This window comes from Propithecus coquereli, unplaced genomic scaffold (genome assembly GCF_000956105.1).
Source record: "Propithecus coquereli isolate 6110/MARCELLA unplaced genomic scaffold, Pcoq_1.0 Scaffold25, whole genome shotgun sequence".
Lineage (NCBI taxonomy): Eukaryota > Metazoa > Chordata > Mammalia > Primates > Indriidae > Propithecus > Propithecus coquereli.
Genome location: NW_012148063.1, coordinates 8,987,684 through 9,001,668, shown reverse-complemented (window position 1 = coordinate 9,001,668; position 13,985 = coordinate 8,987,684). Strand labels below are relative to the sequence as shown.

The 13,985-nt window shown below is 41.3% G+C and overlaps 1 protein-coding gene across 1 annotated transcript in view; it reads left to right on the top strand.

Annotated features, from left to right (window-relative positions):
- The window catches only part of PARK2 (parkin RBR E3 ubiquitin protein ligase), a 1,159,373-nt gene that overhangs the window by 957,484 nt on the left and 187,904 nt on the right, over positions 1–13,985 (top strand). Inside the window, exon 9 of the mRNA XM_012646791.1 lies at positions 3,110–3,171. Coding sequence (XP_012502245.1) covers positions 3,110–3,171 — 62 coding nt within the window. The remainder of the gene's footprint in view (positions 1–3,109; positions 3,172–13,985) is intronic.

Here is a 13,985-nt window from a genome sequence, read left to right as displayed (position 1 = left end):
AAGTATAACCGAAGGTACAAAACCAAATTATTCATATTAACTCTATGAATTGAATATGGCAGATTCTGTCATTTTACTGACACTAAACAATTGCTTGGGCTCCAAACAGGCCCCTGAAGGGTTGCCCCAGGTTCTTCTCGTCTCTGCCTGCCTGTGACCCTGCAGGCTGCCTTCCCTTCCCTCTGCCTCTTCCCCTCAGACCGTGGGACGGCCACTTGCTGGGAATGTAACCCTTGTAATTGATCTGCTTCTGTTCTTTCTCATTCACTTCAGAAAACTAAAATACAATGATTTGCTCCCAAAGAGATCTAAAGCCCAAGAACTGACATGAGGCTGAATTTGCATAGCAGCTTTTGGTTGAATTGCAACCAATCAAATGATCCGGAATATACTTTTACTAATTGTTTAGCTAATCCTCAGAATAGCATGCCCAAAATGAACAACTTCTACAAAAAAAACAAAAAACCTTCAGCCTGTAAGTCTCTGTGGCCTCCAGTTGAAGCAACACTCAGCTCAAGAACATTTTCTCACTTCAGAGGTCTCGCTTTCCTTCCCCTGCCGTATCAGATGTGCCTGTGGCAGCTAATCCGTTATGTTTTCAAGCAAAATATATACCTCAGGATTTTCATTTCTTTTCTACATTTTTTTCAGGTGGTGACATCACCTGTTTATATTTTTATTAAATTTTGTTCATATTTTAAAAACCTTTTGTACTACCTCAGTGAACATTTATGAACCATTTTCTCAAGGTACAAAATGTCACATAATAAAGACTAAAACTATGTTCCAACATTTTACAGGACCGTAGAATTTCAGAATTGGAACTACCCAGGGTATCAGTCAGGGTTCTCCAGAGAAACAGAACCAGTAGGACATACACAGATACATACAGGAGGAGATTTATTAGGGGAATTGCCTCACATGATTACGGATGCCAAGGAGTCCCACAGTCTGCTGTCTGCAAGCTGGAGAACCAGGGAACCAGTGTTGTAATTCAGTGTGAGTCGGAGGCCCGAGAATCAGGAGAACTGATGTCTGAGGGCAGGAAAGGGTGGCTGTCTGAGCTCCAGAAGAGAAAGAGAATTCGCTCTTCCCTGCCTTTTTCTATTCTTGTCCTCAGTGCCCTCAATAGATTGGACGACACCTGCCCACATTGGTGAGGGCAGATTTTCCTCACTCAGTCTACTGATGCAAATGCTAATCTTTTCCAGAAACACCCTCACAGATACACCTAGAAATATTTTACCAGCTATCTGGGCATCCCTTAGGCCAATCAAGTTGACACATTAAAATTAATTATCACACCCAGTCAAATTCCTCTCTAAAATATCCTGCATAAGTATTCATTTAAAACCTATTGAAAAACCCTCAGTTACTAGCTTATAAATCAATTTATTTCATTTTTCTGTTGGTGTACATCCTAATTTCTAGATCAATGCAAAAATCTAATTTCTCTTGCAAAAGACAATACCTTCACCTGCGTGAAAACACGTTTCGTCATTTCATTCCTCAGCCCACCCTTCCCCAGACAAACCCTCTCGTACATCTGGCCGTTCTTATCTCACAATGCTGAGCAATATAAGAAATGGCTCCATAATTTTTTGATATGTTCTGCATACAATCCAATTTCCTTAATAGAAACATCAGCAGATTATGTAATCCATGGGTCTTATCTCAAAGAAACAGGTTTTTATATCAATTTTCTTTCTGGAGTGAATACTATAAATGACTACAACCTAATACTGTGGAATAATTCCACTGAAAAGACAGGGATGAAACACATTTTAAATAGTACTGAGCATGCACTGGCCTAAATTTATGCGCGCGCACACACACACACACACACACACACACACAGTTGGCCCTTGAACAGTGTGGGGATTGGAGGCACTGACACCCTGCACAGTTGAAAATCCACATATAACTTTTGACTCTCCCAAAACTTAACAACTACTAATAGCCCGCTGTTGACTGGAAGTCTTACTGATAACATTAACAGTTAATTAACACATATTTTGTGTGTTATATGTATTATATACACTGCATTCTTACAATAAAGTAAGCTAGACAAAAGAAAATGTTAAGAAAATCATAAGAAAGAGAAAATATATTTACTATCCATTAAGTGGAAGCAGATTATCATAAAGGTCTTCATCCTCATCTTCACATTGAGTAGGCCGAGGAGGAAGAGGAAGAAGAGGGTTGGTCTTGCTGTCTCAGCAGTGGCAGAGGTGGAAGAAAACTTGGATATAAGTGGACTATGCAATTCAAACCCATGTTGCTCAAGGGTCAACTGTGTATATATATGTATAAAATATATTTTATATATAAATTATTATATTTTATATTGTTATTATATATAAATATATACTGATATACATTTTGGCCAATATTTATATAAATTATATATAAAATTTATTTGTTTGCTTATTTCATTTTACTACTGAAAAAAGAAAACGTGAAGGCCTGAAGAGGCTCTGATTGAGTAGGCCTGGAAAGTGTGGGCACCAGGGCTGCCACAGCCCTCTCTCCTGCCCTGTAAAGCATGATTTCCAAACTCAAATTCAGACTGTATGGGTTTTGACACAGCCTCTTGGTGAAACCAAGCAAGGTCCTAAACTACAGCCGAATCCTATGAAGACAAGACATACAGCTGCCCCATCTCCATTCTTAACTGTGGATGAGCAGGACCCTGGGCTGGAGGGTGCGGAAACAGGACATGATAAATAACTAGGAGCCTGTGGTCACAACTCTCCCACTCTGGCCTCACAAAATCTTGGCTCTACATTAGGAACAGGTGACATGCTGGGCATGTCTCTAAGGACAGAACCTGTGTGATATTGAGGCCCTGCAAGGGCCAGATCCTAATCAAGAGGAGAAAAGGCCTGACCAGAGTCACATGAGAAGTGACAGCTGGAGGCCAGGCAGTGGCCACAGCTCCTTGGACAGCTTGACTTTTTGGTGGTTGGTTAGACATGTGTTTTTCAGGTACACATGTGTGTCCTCTCAAACGACAACATTGGTGCTTGATAGTCACAGCTGTGTGTAAGAACATATTACCATACGGAATGAGAATGACATTTTTGTGATTAATTCTTCTTCCTAACAGCTGGCTGTCCCAACTCCTTGATTAAAGAGCTCCATCACTTCAGGATTCTGGGAGAAGAGCAGGTGAGTTAGCATCTCAAAGGCTGCGTCAGACTGTCATGAAACGTAGACGTTAATGAGACAGTTTGGGCTATCTCCAGGGAGGCTGAGTGAGTCTCCTGACCCTCGGCGCCCTGAAATGGGGAAGAAAACCACACTGGAGATATGTGTGAGGACACTTTTTTCCTCTTCTATCCATCAGACCTGACAGGTTATTAATTGGTACATCTGCTATCTGCCAGTGTGTTTCATCTCAGGACTTGAGCAGTAAGCAGGTACTGCATAGTGGCAGATGAGCAAACAAATAAACGCAGAGATGAATTATGCCTGAGGGATTGATAGTCACAGGCACTCCCGATTTGCTCTCCGTGGGTGGATGTGCAAGCTCTTTTCTGCAGATTTTTGCACCTTGTATGTTATCTATACTTCATGGCAGATACTTTCTGTATGGATGTGGACATGTGACTTATAAACAAAGGATGGCCCATTTAAAGTCAATTATTTAAATGCTAAGTTGTGCTCAGTGAGGCATGATATACTTTAAATAGATGTGCTAGTAAATAATTCAGGGTACTAAATATTATATATACATGTACACATACATATACTTTTGAGTGCTTAAAAATATATCTCTTGAGCCTCGTATGGAATCAGAGACTCTGGGTTAGGATATTAAATCTAGATGGCAAATTATCTTAAAATAATTACACTAAGTAGTTGGCAACTTGCTGTTGACCTAACTTATACTCTGTTGTTGATTTTTACTCCCAAAGATTGCCTTTGCCAGCTCAGACCAGACACAACATGCAAATGGAGATGTGGTGACTCCATTTTGCCAATGAGTTTGGGGTCTGTGTGTTTTTTTCTTTGATGTGTGTATGGCAAATTGCAACTGCCAGTTTCCAACATGAGATTAAAACAGAAAGGTGTTAACTAGGAGAGGATAAGAAACTGGAATCATTTCCGCATCCTTGAATTAGCATGTTACAATATGCTTTCTTCAGTTGTTCATATTGTGAGTTTCCAGAATAGTGGGCTTAAATTGCAGGTAAAAGTCGATACCTGACTCTCCCAAACATACCTGTATCTCACAGCCATTCTCCAGTGAAAGCCTGAAAGACTCCTGAAAGCAAGAATCGCTGATTGTTACCCTGACATTTCTGCTCAGATAATGGAGCCTTCTCTTCTAACTTGAACCAATATTTGCAAATTGTTTCCATATTTGCTTTAGAGTCACTATGTAATTAGTAGGGAAAGAAACCAACAGTAATCATCTCCTTAGATTTGCATAAAAGTCAGGCCACTTTTTATACTCCTGCAAATTTAATCAGGCTATAATCAAAATTAATATTACCCTGATTAGTTATGGCAATACAGTGTAATATTGATCTTGATTTCTTGAAGTTTCCTTCTTTTCTTCCTTCCTTTTTTCCTTTCATTCAGCAGGTAGTTACTGAGCACCTCGTATGTGCTGTACACCATCTAGGTTACAGGGATAGAGAGGTAAAAAAGAAATCTCCATCAGGCTCATTTTTAGTTGAGGAAAGCTATTTTGTATACACATAGCACCTTCAGTATATATAATGCTAGATGGTTATCATTGCTATGGAGAATAATAAAAGCAAAAAGAGTGACAGTGAATGCTGGGGAAAGAGGTGAGATTTTACATAAGATGGTCAGTGAACGTCTGGACGTCTCACAGAGCAGGTCATGCGTGAACAAAGACCGGATGGTCTCCAGGGAGGCATCATGGTGACATCTGGGAAAGGAGACTCCAGAAAGAGGACAAAGCAAGCACAGAAGCCCTGAAGTGACCATGTGTCTGGCCCCTTCAAAGTAGTCCAGAGGCCAGCGTGACTGGGGCAGGGTATGGGGGTGCCGAGGAGGACAAAGAGGGACCAGACTGCATAAGGCAGGGCCAGAGTAAGGCAGGAAGAAATCTGGGCAAGCGTTCTGAACTGGAAGCCCAAGGAGGAAAGCGTTTCTAGGAGGAGGAGTGATCACCACGTCCTACGCTCGGCATGTAGGATGAGGATGCGAAATGAGCACAAGGTTTCACAACCTGGAGGTCTTTGCTGACCTTGGCCGTGGATGGTGACCTTGGCCTGCTGGAATGGCTTCACGTGAGAGGGGAGCAGAGGAGTAGGAGACTGCAGATATAGATGACTTTTTCATGGTTTCTGAGGAACTTAGCTGTAAAGGAAAATAAAGAAATGAGGGAGCTGTGGGAAGATCAAGACAATTTTCGTTTTAAGGGAAAATTGCAGCGTGTCCAGGTACTGATGGTAATGACTCAGTAGAGGAGTCAGGAGATGGATGATGCAGAAGAGAGAGGGAAGAATTCAGGAGCAACGTCTTGGATGTGGTCTTGGCCTTGGACAAGAGAGTGGGCAGCTCAGCCTGGCAGTGGGCAAGAAGGCGGATTGTGTCAGCCCAGGTGCGAGCATCGGATTTGGCAGTGAACCTTCCCAGACACTCTGCTGGTTGTCTCCCTTTGCTCAGTGGAACAGGAAGGCAGCTCATCAGCTGAGAGTGAAGATGGGAAAGAGTTTTACAGGGAAAGGAAAAGATACTGAAAGTGTCGTTTAGGAGGGTAGGGAGGGAATAAGCCTGGGGGATGGATGAACTTGGAGTGAGATCAACAAGCCTGTGTGTTTTCCAATCACACTTGACTGTGCAGGCACAGACGCAGAAAGTCAGGGTGTCAGATTAACTGGCATTGAGGTTTTGCCATCTAAGTGTGACAAAAATAAGAGAGAGGCCAGGTGCGGTGACTCACGCCTGTAATCCTAGCACTCTGGGAGGCCAAGGCAGGAGGATTGCTTGAGGTCAAGAGTTCAAGACCAGCCTGAACAAGAGTGAGGCCTCGTGTTTCTACAAAAAATAGAAAACTTAGCTGAGCATGGTGGTGTCTGCCTGTGGTCCCAGCTACACAGGAGGCTGAGGCACGAGCATCACTTGAGCCCAGGAGTTTGAGATTGCTGTGAGCTATGATGATGCCACTGTACTCTAGCCAAGGTGGCTGAGCGAGAGTCTTGTATCAAAAACAAAACAAACAAACAAACAAAAACAAGAGAGAACCAAAGCAGGTGAGGATGGACCCTAGGGAGTGATTGTAATGACCAGCAATGAAATTTCAGCTGGGTAAGCAGAGATGTGAGTTGAGAGAGGCACAGGGAAAACTGGTTGGAGCAGTTGGTTACACACCCCACTGGGCTAAAAGAATTTTGGGAGTTTAGTTATTAGGATTTAGCTGAAAAAACAGATGTTGGCCAAAAAATGAAATACTTCAAATTGAGGTCATTGAGGAGATGCATGATCAGCAACAGCAAGGTCAAGGGGAGGTCCAGGAATGCCAAGTGTCTGAGTGAGGGTGGAGGACAAGATGACTGGAGGTGTAGAGGTCACGTGAGAAGTCAGGGCGTTGGGAAGATCACCATGTGCACACTGAGATCTTCAAGAATTGTCACCAGAGCCAACTTGGAGAAAGTTATGTTGAGCTAGGGACTGAAGATTTGAAGGGGGTGGGAAGAGAGAGGGACAGCGATCAGTAGCTTACTGCAAAAGGAGAAATAGAGCACAGTGTGGCATAGCCTAATTGTCTGCAATTGAAAGCTGGAGGGTTTTAGAAGGAAAAAGGAAAAATATTCCACTGGGGATACTGCAGAGCAATGCTTGATGGTACAGGGGCCCCGTAGCTAGAATATTTGAGGAAGCTTCAGGGAAATAGTGTCCTCAGGTACAAGGCAGTGTCACAGAAGAATGCAAGGAACACACTGAGAAAGTAGATCGCAGTACAGGGCAGTTATTGCTGACTGCCTGTGAGTTCCCCAAGCACGGGGAGGGGCTGCAAGAGTTGGGGCAGCTGAAAGATATTGGAGGGGTGGATGGAAGAGCTGGATATGAGGGCTGGGGGTCAGCCCAGAGAGATGGCGGGTGAGTCAGGCATTCTTTGGTGACTGATATAAACAGGACCTATCAGTCAGGGTATTTATACCCTGATGATGCATAACAAGATCCAGTGGTCCCAAGGCAGGTGGTGGCAGGAGGCTCCAGAGTGGAGGCAGAGAGTTCCAGCCCCCTCCACCCCTCCCAGTGGGGGCAGCAGCCTCACCAGAAGCTGGTGAAACTCTCAGGATCTCACTGGATGCTTGAGGCAACTTCTATTATGTGATGAAATAAAATTTGTATATTAATGTATGCTACAAGTATCCTTGGACACATCATTTTTGTCTGTCCAACTTGGCTTTTCCTAGAAAAGGGGAGTGATGCTCTGCCATCTCTTAGAAACTGTGTAAATAAATAGAATGCAAAGTAAGTTGCAAATATTAAGTGTTGCACTAAAACATTTCTGATTTTAAATAGTGTTTATACTCCATCAATACATTGGACTAGTGGTAACAAAGTAGACACTAAAATAAATGTAACATTCACTTAGAAGGTGAATTTTTGATACAACCTACACAAATACGAATTAATTACTGAGTTCATCCCTAGATGACAGAGATGCATACCAGCTATCTAATTCCTCTGTATGTAAGTCCTTTCTGTTTTCATTGATCTTTAATAAGCATCGTGATTTTTGAGATTTGTATTAAAAATCATTAAACACTATAAACTATTACTTTCCTGAAATAAAAATAAAGTTAAAACTCCTTGGAATTTAAAATAATACATTTATTTTAGCGTTTTGGCCCCTCCTTTGATTTGTGTTGATGATTCATATTCATAAACTACCTTTCAACAGCCACCCCGAAGTCCAAACTATTTGGCAAAGATATTATTACATCACAGGAAAGTAAAGTTACTCTAAAGTTCTATGCGAGCCCTAAAGAAATCAGGTGTGATATCTGGAATCCCTAAGGATTGGAGAGCTTTTGGAACATCTGCATTTCAGAAGTACCTCCACTTACAACAGCTTTCTCCACCTTAGGTTTAATAATAACAATTTTAAGGAAATAACCTTCATTCAATCAATAAAAATATATTGAATACCTTTTTATACTATTATCATGGTAGTATTGGATAAAACAGTAAACAAGGGCATCACAGGTACTAATCATGGCAGATGATGGAAATAAACAGTGGTTGAGATATAACCTACTTTAGACGAGGAGTCATCACAGAGCCCTGAAACTAAAGGTTGCAGGGACACCAGCTGCTGAGTGAGTGAGCATCGTGGGTATGTGGCAGAAGAACGTCGCAAGCAGAGGAAAGCACTGTTCAGTGGCCCCCAAGGAGGTGAAGAGCTTGCTTTGTACAAGCCACTAAATAACACCAATGTGACTAAGAAATAATGAGCAAGAGGGATGGTGACAAAAGATGAAGGCCATCTAGACCGTGTAGGACATGGTGAAGAGTTTGGGTTTTATTCTAAGTTCAATGGGAAATCCTTAAAGGTTTAAGCAGGGGCCTGGCATTATCCAAATTGCATTTTGAGAACGTCAGTCTTGTTGCCATATAGACATGATCTGGATCCCAAGATGGTTGCTAGAGGAGATAGAAAGAAGGGAATATTCAGAGGTAAAGTTAAAGGGCTTGGTGATTGATTGGCTGTGGGTCAGGAAAATGAAGGAATGTTAAAGTTCTGTTTTGCTGAGATGAGCAAAGTGGTGGGAAAGTGAGAACAGAGGCACAGAATCTGGGGTTCAATTCTGAGCATGTTCGATATGCCTGAAGCATTGAGAAGGAGACAAGTCAGGATTTGGATGTGTGAGTTGGAGCTCAGAGGAGGTGGAGGTCAGAGGTCAGAGATAGAGCAATAAAGTTGGGGTCATCAGCATGTAGATGGTATTTTAAATCCATGGGAGTTGCCAAAAGGAGATGAGAGAGAAGGGACCATGACTGAATGAACACTAAGGAGCACCAACATTTGGAAATTGGGTAGGAGAGTGGCAGCCAGCAAAGGAGACCAAGCAGGAACCTCAAGTAAATAGAAGAAAATCCAGAGATGTGGATGTTGAGGTGGTGTTGAGGAAACCAAGAAGGAGGTGTTTCCAAAGGAAGAAATGGCTACTTGTGTTGAGTGCTACTGAGAAGTTGAATCAGATGAGGTCAGTAAAGTATCCTTTGCCTATGGTGGCATGGCAGAGATCCTGCATGGCCATGAAGAGCAGGTTGGGGAAGGCTTAGAGACAGGACCTGGAGTATTATGGGATGAAGAGTGAACAGAAGAGGAGGATAATTAATTCCTTCTAGAAGCTTTGCTATGAAGAGACAAAGAAATGCAGCAATGGCGGGAGGGTTCTCTAAAGACTGAGGAGGCTAGAACTCGCATGCTCGCTGGAAGGTTTCAGTAGATGGAGGACTTGGAGATTCAGGAGAGGGATGAGAGACCTGAAGAAGGGAAGACTTTGGAAGGCAAGGAGAGTTTGCATCCAGCACGGATGGAGACCCTGACCCCTAGCAGGAGGAAGGCCACTCCCTTTGCTGAAGGAGGAAGGTGCAACTGTGTTTGTAGCTGCAGTGGCGGGAAGAGGAGACATGACCTGTGATGGCTCCGTGCAGGAGGACACGTTTTGCACTGCCGTGGCTTCTCCAGTAGCAGAGTGCTTGACTCATAGAAGATGCTTAGGAAATGTTTGCTGAATAAATGAATATGTCTCTTTCCTCAGTGAAATATGAAGTAAATTGTCCAGGTGAAGGTATGAGGGAAGTTGGTCCTACATACATTGGTCTTAAAAACCAAAGCATTGGCGCAACTCCAAATTAAAGTAATAAATGTATTCTCTTCTATCAAAATTTCACTTAATTTTATCAATTATCATAGCTGTTACTAATATCTGTATAGATAGTCCTTACCCTCACTGTGTAAAAACTATTATCTCATATGCTTTTATAACAATAATATGCCTTATTCCAACATTTGTCTCTCAACTTGTTTCTTCTTTTGGGAAGAAGAAAGAGAAAACACACCGCTAGAGAAACATAATAAAATCATGAGGAAGTTGTAAATGCCCATTCAAAGTTTGTGATCAGTAATTTAGGAAAAAGCCATCACCGTGTCATTCTGTTCAGCAGCACTCAGCAAGAGGGGTGCATGCCCGGGAAAGGTGAATAGAGTGTTTTCCAGGCCCAGGTTTTGGCCAGAGTAGTCAGATAAATAGGACCACAGAGATCTGTGTTTCCAGGCAGTACTTTCAGTGGTGGATAATGGAATTTGTGTCAGATCAGAAAGGAAGGTAACCTTGGAGAGGGTCGATGGCCTGGGAGAAAACATCAGGTCGATTAATTAGAAGTCTTATAGAAGCTGAAGAATTTAAGCTATGTCCATACTTTAGGTAACTCTTTAGGCAAGAGATCTGGAAAGATACAAGATGGTGGTTGGAAAAAGACATATTTGGAATTGGAATTTCAGAGGTGGTGCAGTTTCTCAGGATAACAAGGCTTACAGAGGGATGATGAGAATAGGATGAAAAAAGGTCACCAGGATGAGAAGATATGCCTGAAAGAACAGATTTGTGGATGGTTCATTCATGCAGGAATTGGAGTCCCCAGATTGATGACAAGACTAGTAGCAGAGATGAAGCCTGAGCCAGAAGCTATGGCCTTCCCAGAATGAGCCACCTGGATTCACAAACCAACAGTGACACTCAGAGCTGTTTCTCTGGGACGAGCGGAAAGAGTAGAATAGTATGTGCCACAGACGCCATTGCTCTCTGCTGTGTGCCCTGTCAGGAGCACGGAGAGTTAGAGGTCCTGTTTCCAAAGTCTCCAGAAGTCTCTGCGGTCACATTGGCTGTAGGAACTCTTGTGAGGAAAACAGCTTACATGGCATCTGCCCCCATAGCCCTACCCTGCCTGTGGGGTGCTCCTGTGTATCACAGCGTGTAGAGGGACAGGAAGCCAACTGGTTTTGACCTCTTTTCCAGGAGATTTCACAACCACTAGGAGCTGAGATACTTTTTGGCATTATGTCATATGAAACATCTAAAAAAGAAAAAGACTTCAGACATTGCAATCCAGGATACAGTCTGTTGCTCCAATTATTTTTTAATTGTTTGTTTTATTGTTTAATTGTTCAATGTGTTTCCTCCTTGCATTTGATCGCAGCCATCCTAATGATTGTTTTTCCTAGGCAATGAACAAGTCCGACCCTTTCTCTAGCCAGTTCACTTCATCAGTAGCTGACAGATGTCCAAGGATGAAAAGAACATTATTAGCAACAGAGCAGAGAATAAAAACAGCAGTGTGGCAGGGACTACCTCTGAGACTGTCACTAGCTCTCTCAGGCTAAAGACCTGCAAATGAAGAAAAAGAAAATGAAGATTACGGACAACTTAAGGAGTGCTTTAAAAAAAAAAAAATCTAATACATACAGAAAATAGGGCATTCTCTGCATAGCAGGGAGAAATGATTTAATCTTAAGCTGGTTCTCCTCTATAAAGTTATTTTAGATGTTTTTAATCCAGAGGAAGTTCTATAATAAACTATTTTTCATTTGTTCCCAAAAGATGACTGAGGAATAGTGAGCTGAATTTTTTTTTTTTTTTTAATAAAAGGGAAAAAAGAGAAAAAGAGGCAGCTTGGTGTTGTGGAAAGGGTGGGGTTTAGAATCACAGCCTGAGTTCTGCTGTGGGGTTATGGATTTCCCGTCTATGTGAAATTCAGCAAAAGACTGCAGAGTCTTTGTGACTCTGGCCTCATCCGTTACTTCACGAGGTGGATGGAGAATTAACTGAGTAGGCAAAGTGTTGGCACAGTTGCTTGACACAGAGCAGTCATTCAGTGATCAGCAGCTCTGATCAGGACTTCTGTGCTCCAGGACGGAGTGGGAGAGGCGCCCCCACCCCCGGGAGTCCCCCACATGCTTTCCGCTAAGACTTAATAGAAGCTAGAACTTATGGGGGAAAGCAAAGGAGGCCCAAGAGCTGTACCTGAGTGCCCCCAAAAGGACACTCTGGAAAACACCACAACAGCATGAAACCAACCTCCTCCCCTGCTCTGAGGATTTGAAAGGGGCCGTGCAGCTCCCGGATCGCTGGCAAACGTCGAATCCTTCGACAGAACATTTGCCAGTTCTCCCAGTCTTAAGTTTTACCTGGGATCCCTGTACTTCACATTTCCTGCAGTTTTAAAATTTAGATTCTTTCTTGCTCTCTTTTCCTATGAAAGCATACCAAGTAAACATCAGGGTGAAGCAGCCCATCCCCTCCTGCGGAGGACAGGCCTTTTGAATGATCTTCAGTGGCAGGGATATCAAGGCACAGTTCCTCCATAGCCAGACCCCTCAGCTGACCACTCATGTTCCTTTAACGTACTTACCAGGCAGTCAGCAGCCAGCAAGAACGAGGACGTTCACTGGTCCGTCTTGGGGTTTGAACTTGTGACCTTCACTTCATTATAGAGCAATTTTCTACCTAAACCCAAGTCTTCTGACTACCTACAGACCAACAAAGGACAACACCTATTTCATTATACTCTCCCATGACTCATTATTTAGATTCCTAAGATATGAGTTTATTGAAACGTCTGTGAACTTCATGATTTAAAATGAATATTTCCTGTTCTTAAGAGAATCCATGAGTGTACATATAAAGCTCAATAATTTACTGACCAAATAAATAAAATATAAAGCATAGCAATGAGTCAAGATTCTACCCAGGTAGGGCATACTAATGAAATGTATTTTTTGCTATAATCTGATGAAATATAGGAAAAAAAAAATTGTTATTGTTCTCCTTAGGTACAGAGTACTATGCTTTATTAATATTAACATTTATTTTCAAAAATTTTTGCAAAAATTGTATAATCAACTCAATTATTTTAGTTATCTATGCATTATCCACTTTATGAAAGCATATCTAGAAATTTGCAAGCCAGATTTAATGATAGCTTAAAACTGTTAGCACAGGTTGACATAGCATATCTACACAGACACACACACAGATGCTCACTGTCCATTCCAAAGACAAACCATGCACGAGTGACATTTAGATAATTTACTGCTTTTGAGCCCACCTGAGAATGGATTCTATGTAAACCCAGATCACATTACAAATTAATCACATTCCTCCAAGTTAGTTCTGCTTATAAAATGCTATTCAATATTGATAAGTAAAAAGTCCTTGGAAGTAATACAAGTAATATCAAGGGAAGAATGTTTGTTCCTTTTCACCAATTGGAGTCCATTTATTAATTACTTTACCACTATTGCGTATGTTTTATAGTGATATAAATATAAATATTCTTTTCTACTTGGTGATAATTTTTTACAACTGTCCATTAGTGTACTCTCAACTTTGTGCCAGTAAGTGGTTAAAAGGAATCTATGGAAATGTGAGTCATATCTTGAAGGCAGATAAATAAGGATCTTTGCTAATGACATATGTAATTACATGTCCAAATTATCTTCTAAGTATATTAAGTTTTCTACAAATACTAGCACATTATTGATTCCAGGTCAAATGTTTTCATTGTAAATTTCACAATGTTAATTTAAAAAGTAATGTTTTCAGTAGGTATATTTCAGGTGTTGTATGTACTTTTTATGACTGAAATTTTCTTTTTCTTATACTTTTTAAATTTTTTAATTGACACATAATTGTTCATATTTATGGAGTATATAGTGATATTATGATACATATAATGTATAGTGATCAGATCTGGGTACATTAGCATATCCATCACCTCAAACTTTTATTATTTCTCTGTGTTGGGAACATTGAATATCCTCCTATATTTGAAACTATAAATATATTATTGTTAACTGTAGTCATGCTACAGTGCCATAGAACACTGGAACTTATACGTCAGAAATTACTAGGTATATATGTTAAAATATTAGTCTTCCTTTAGAAAAGGAATTATATGCTTAAATGCTCTGGAGTTTATCATAT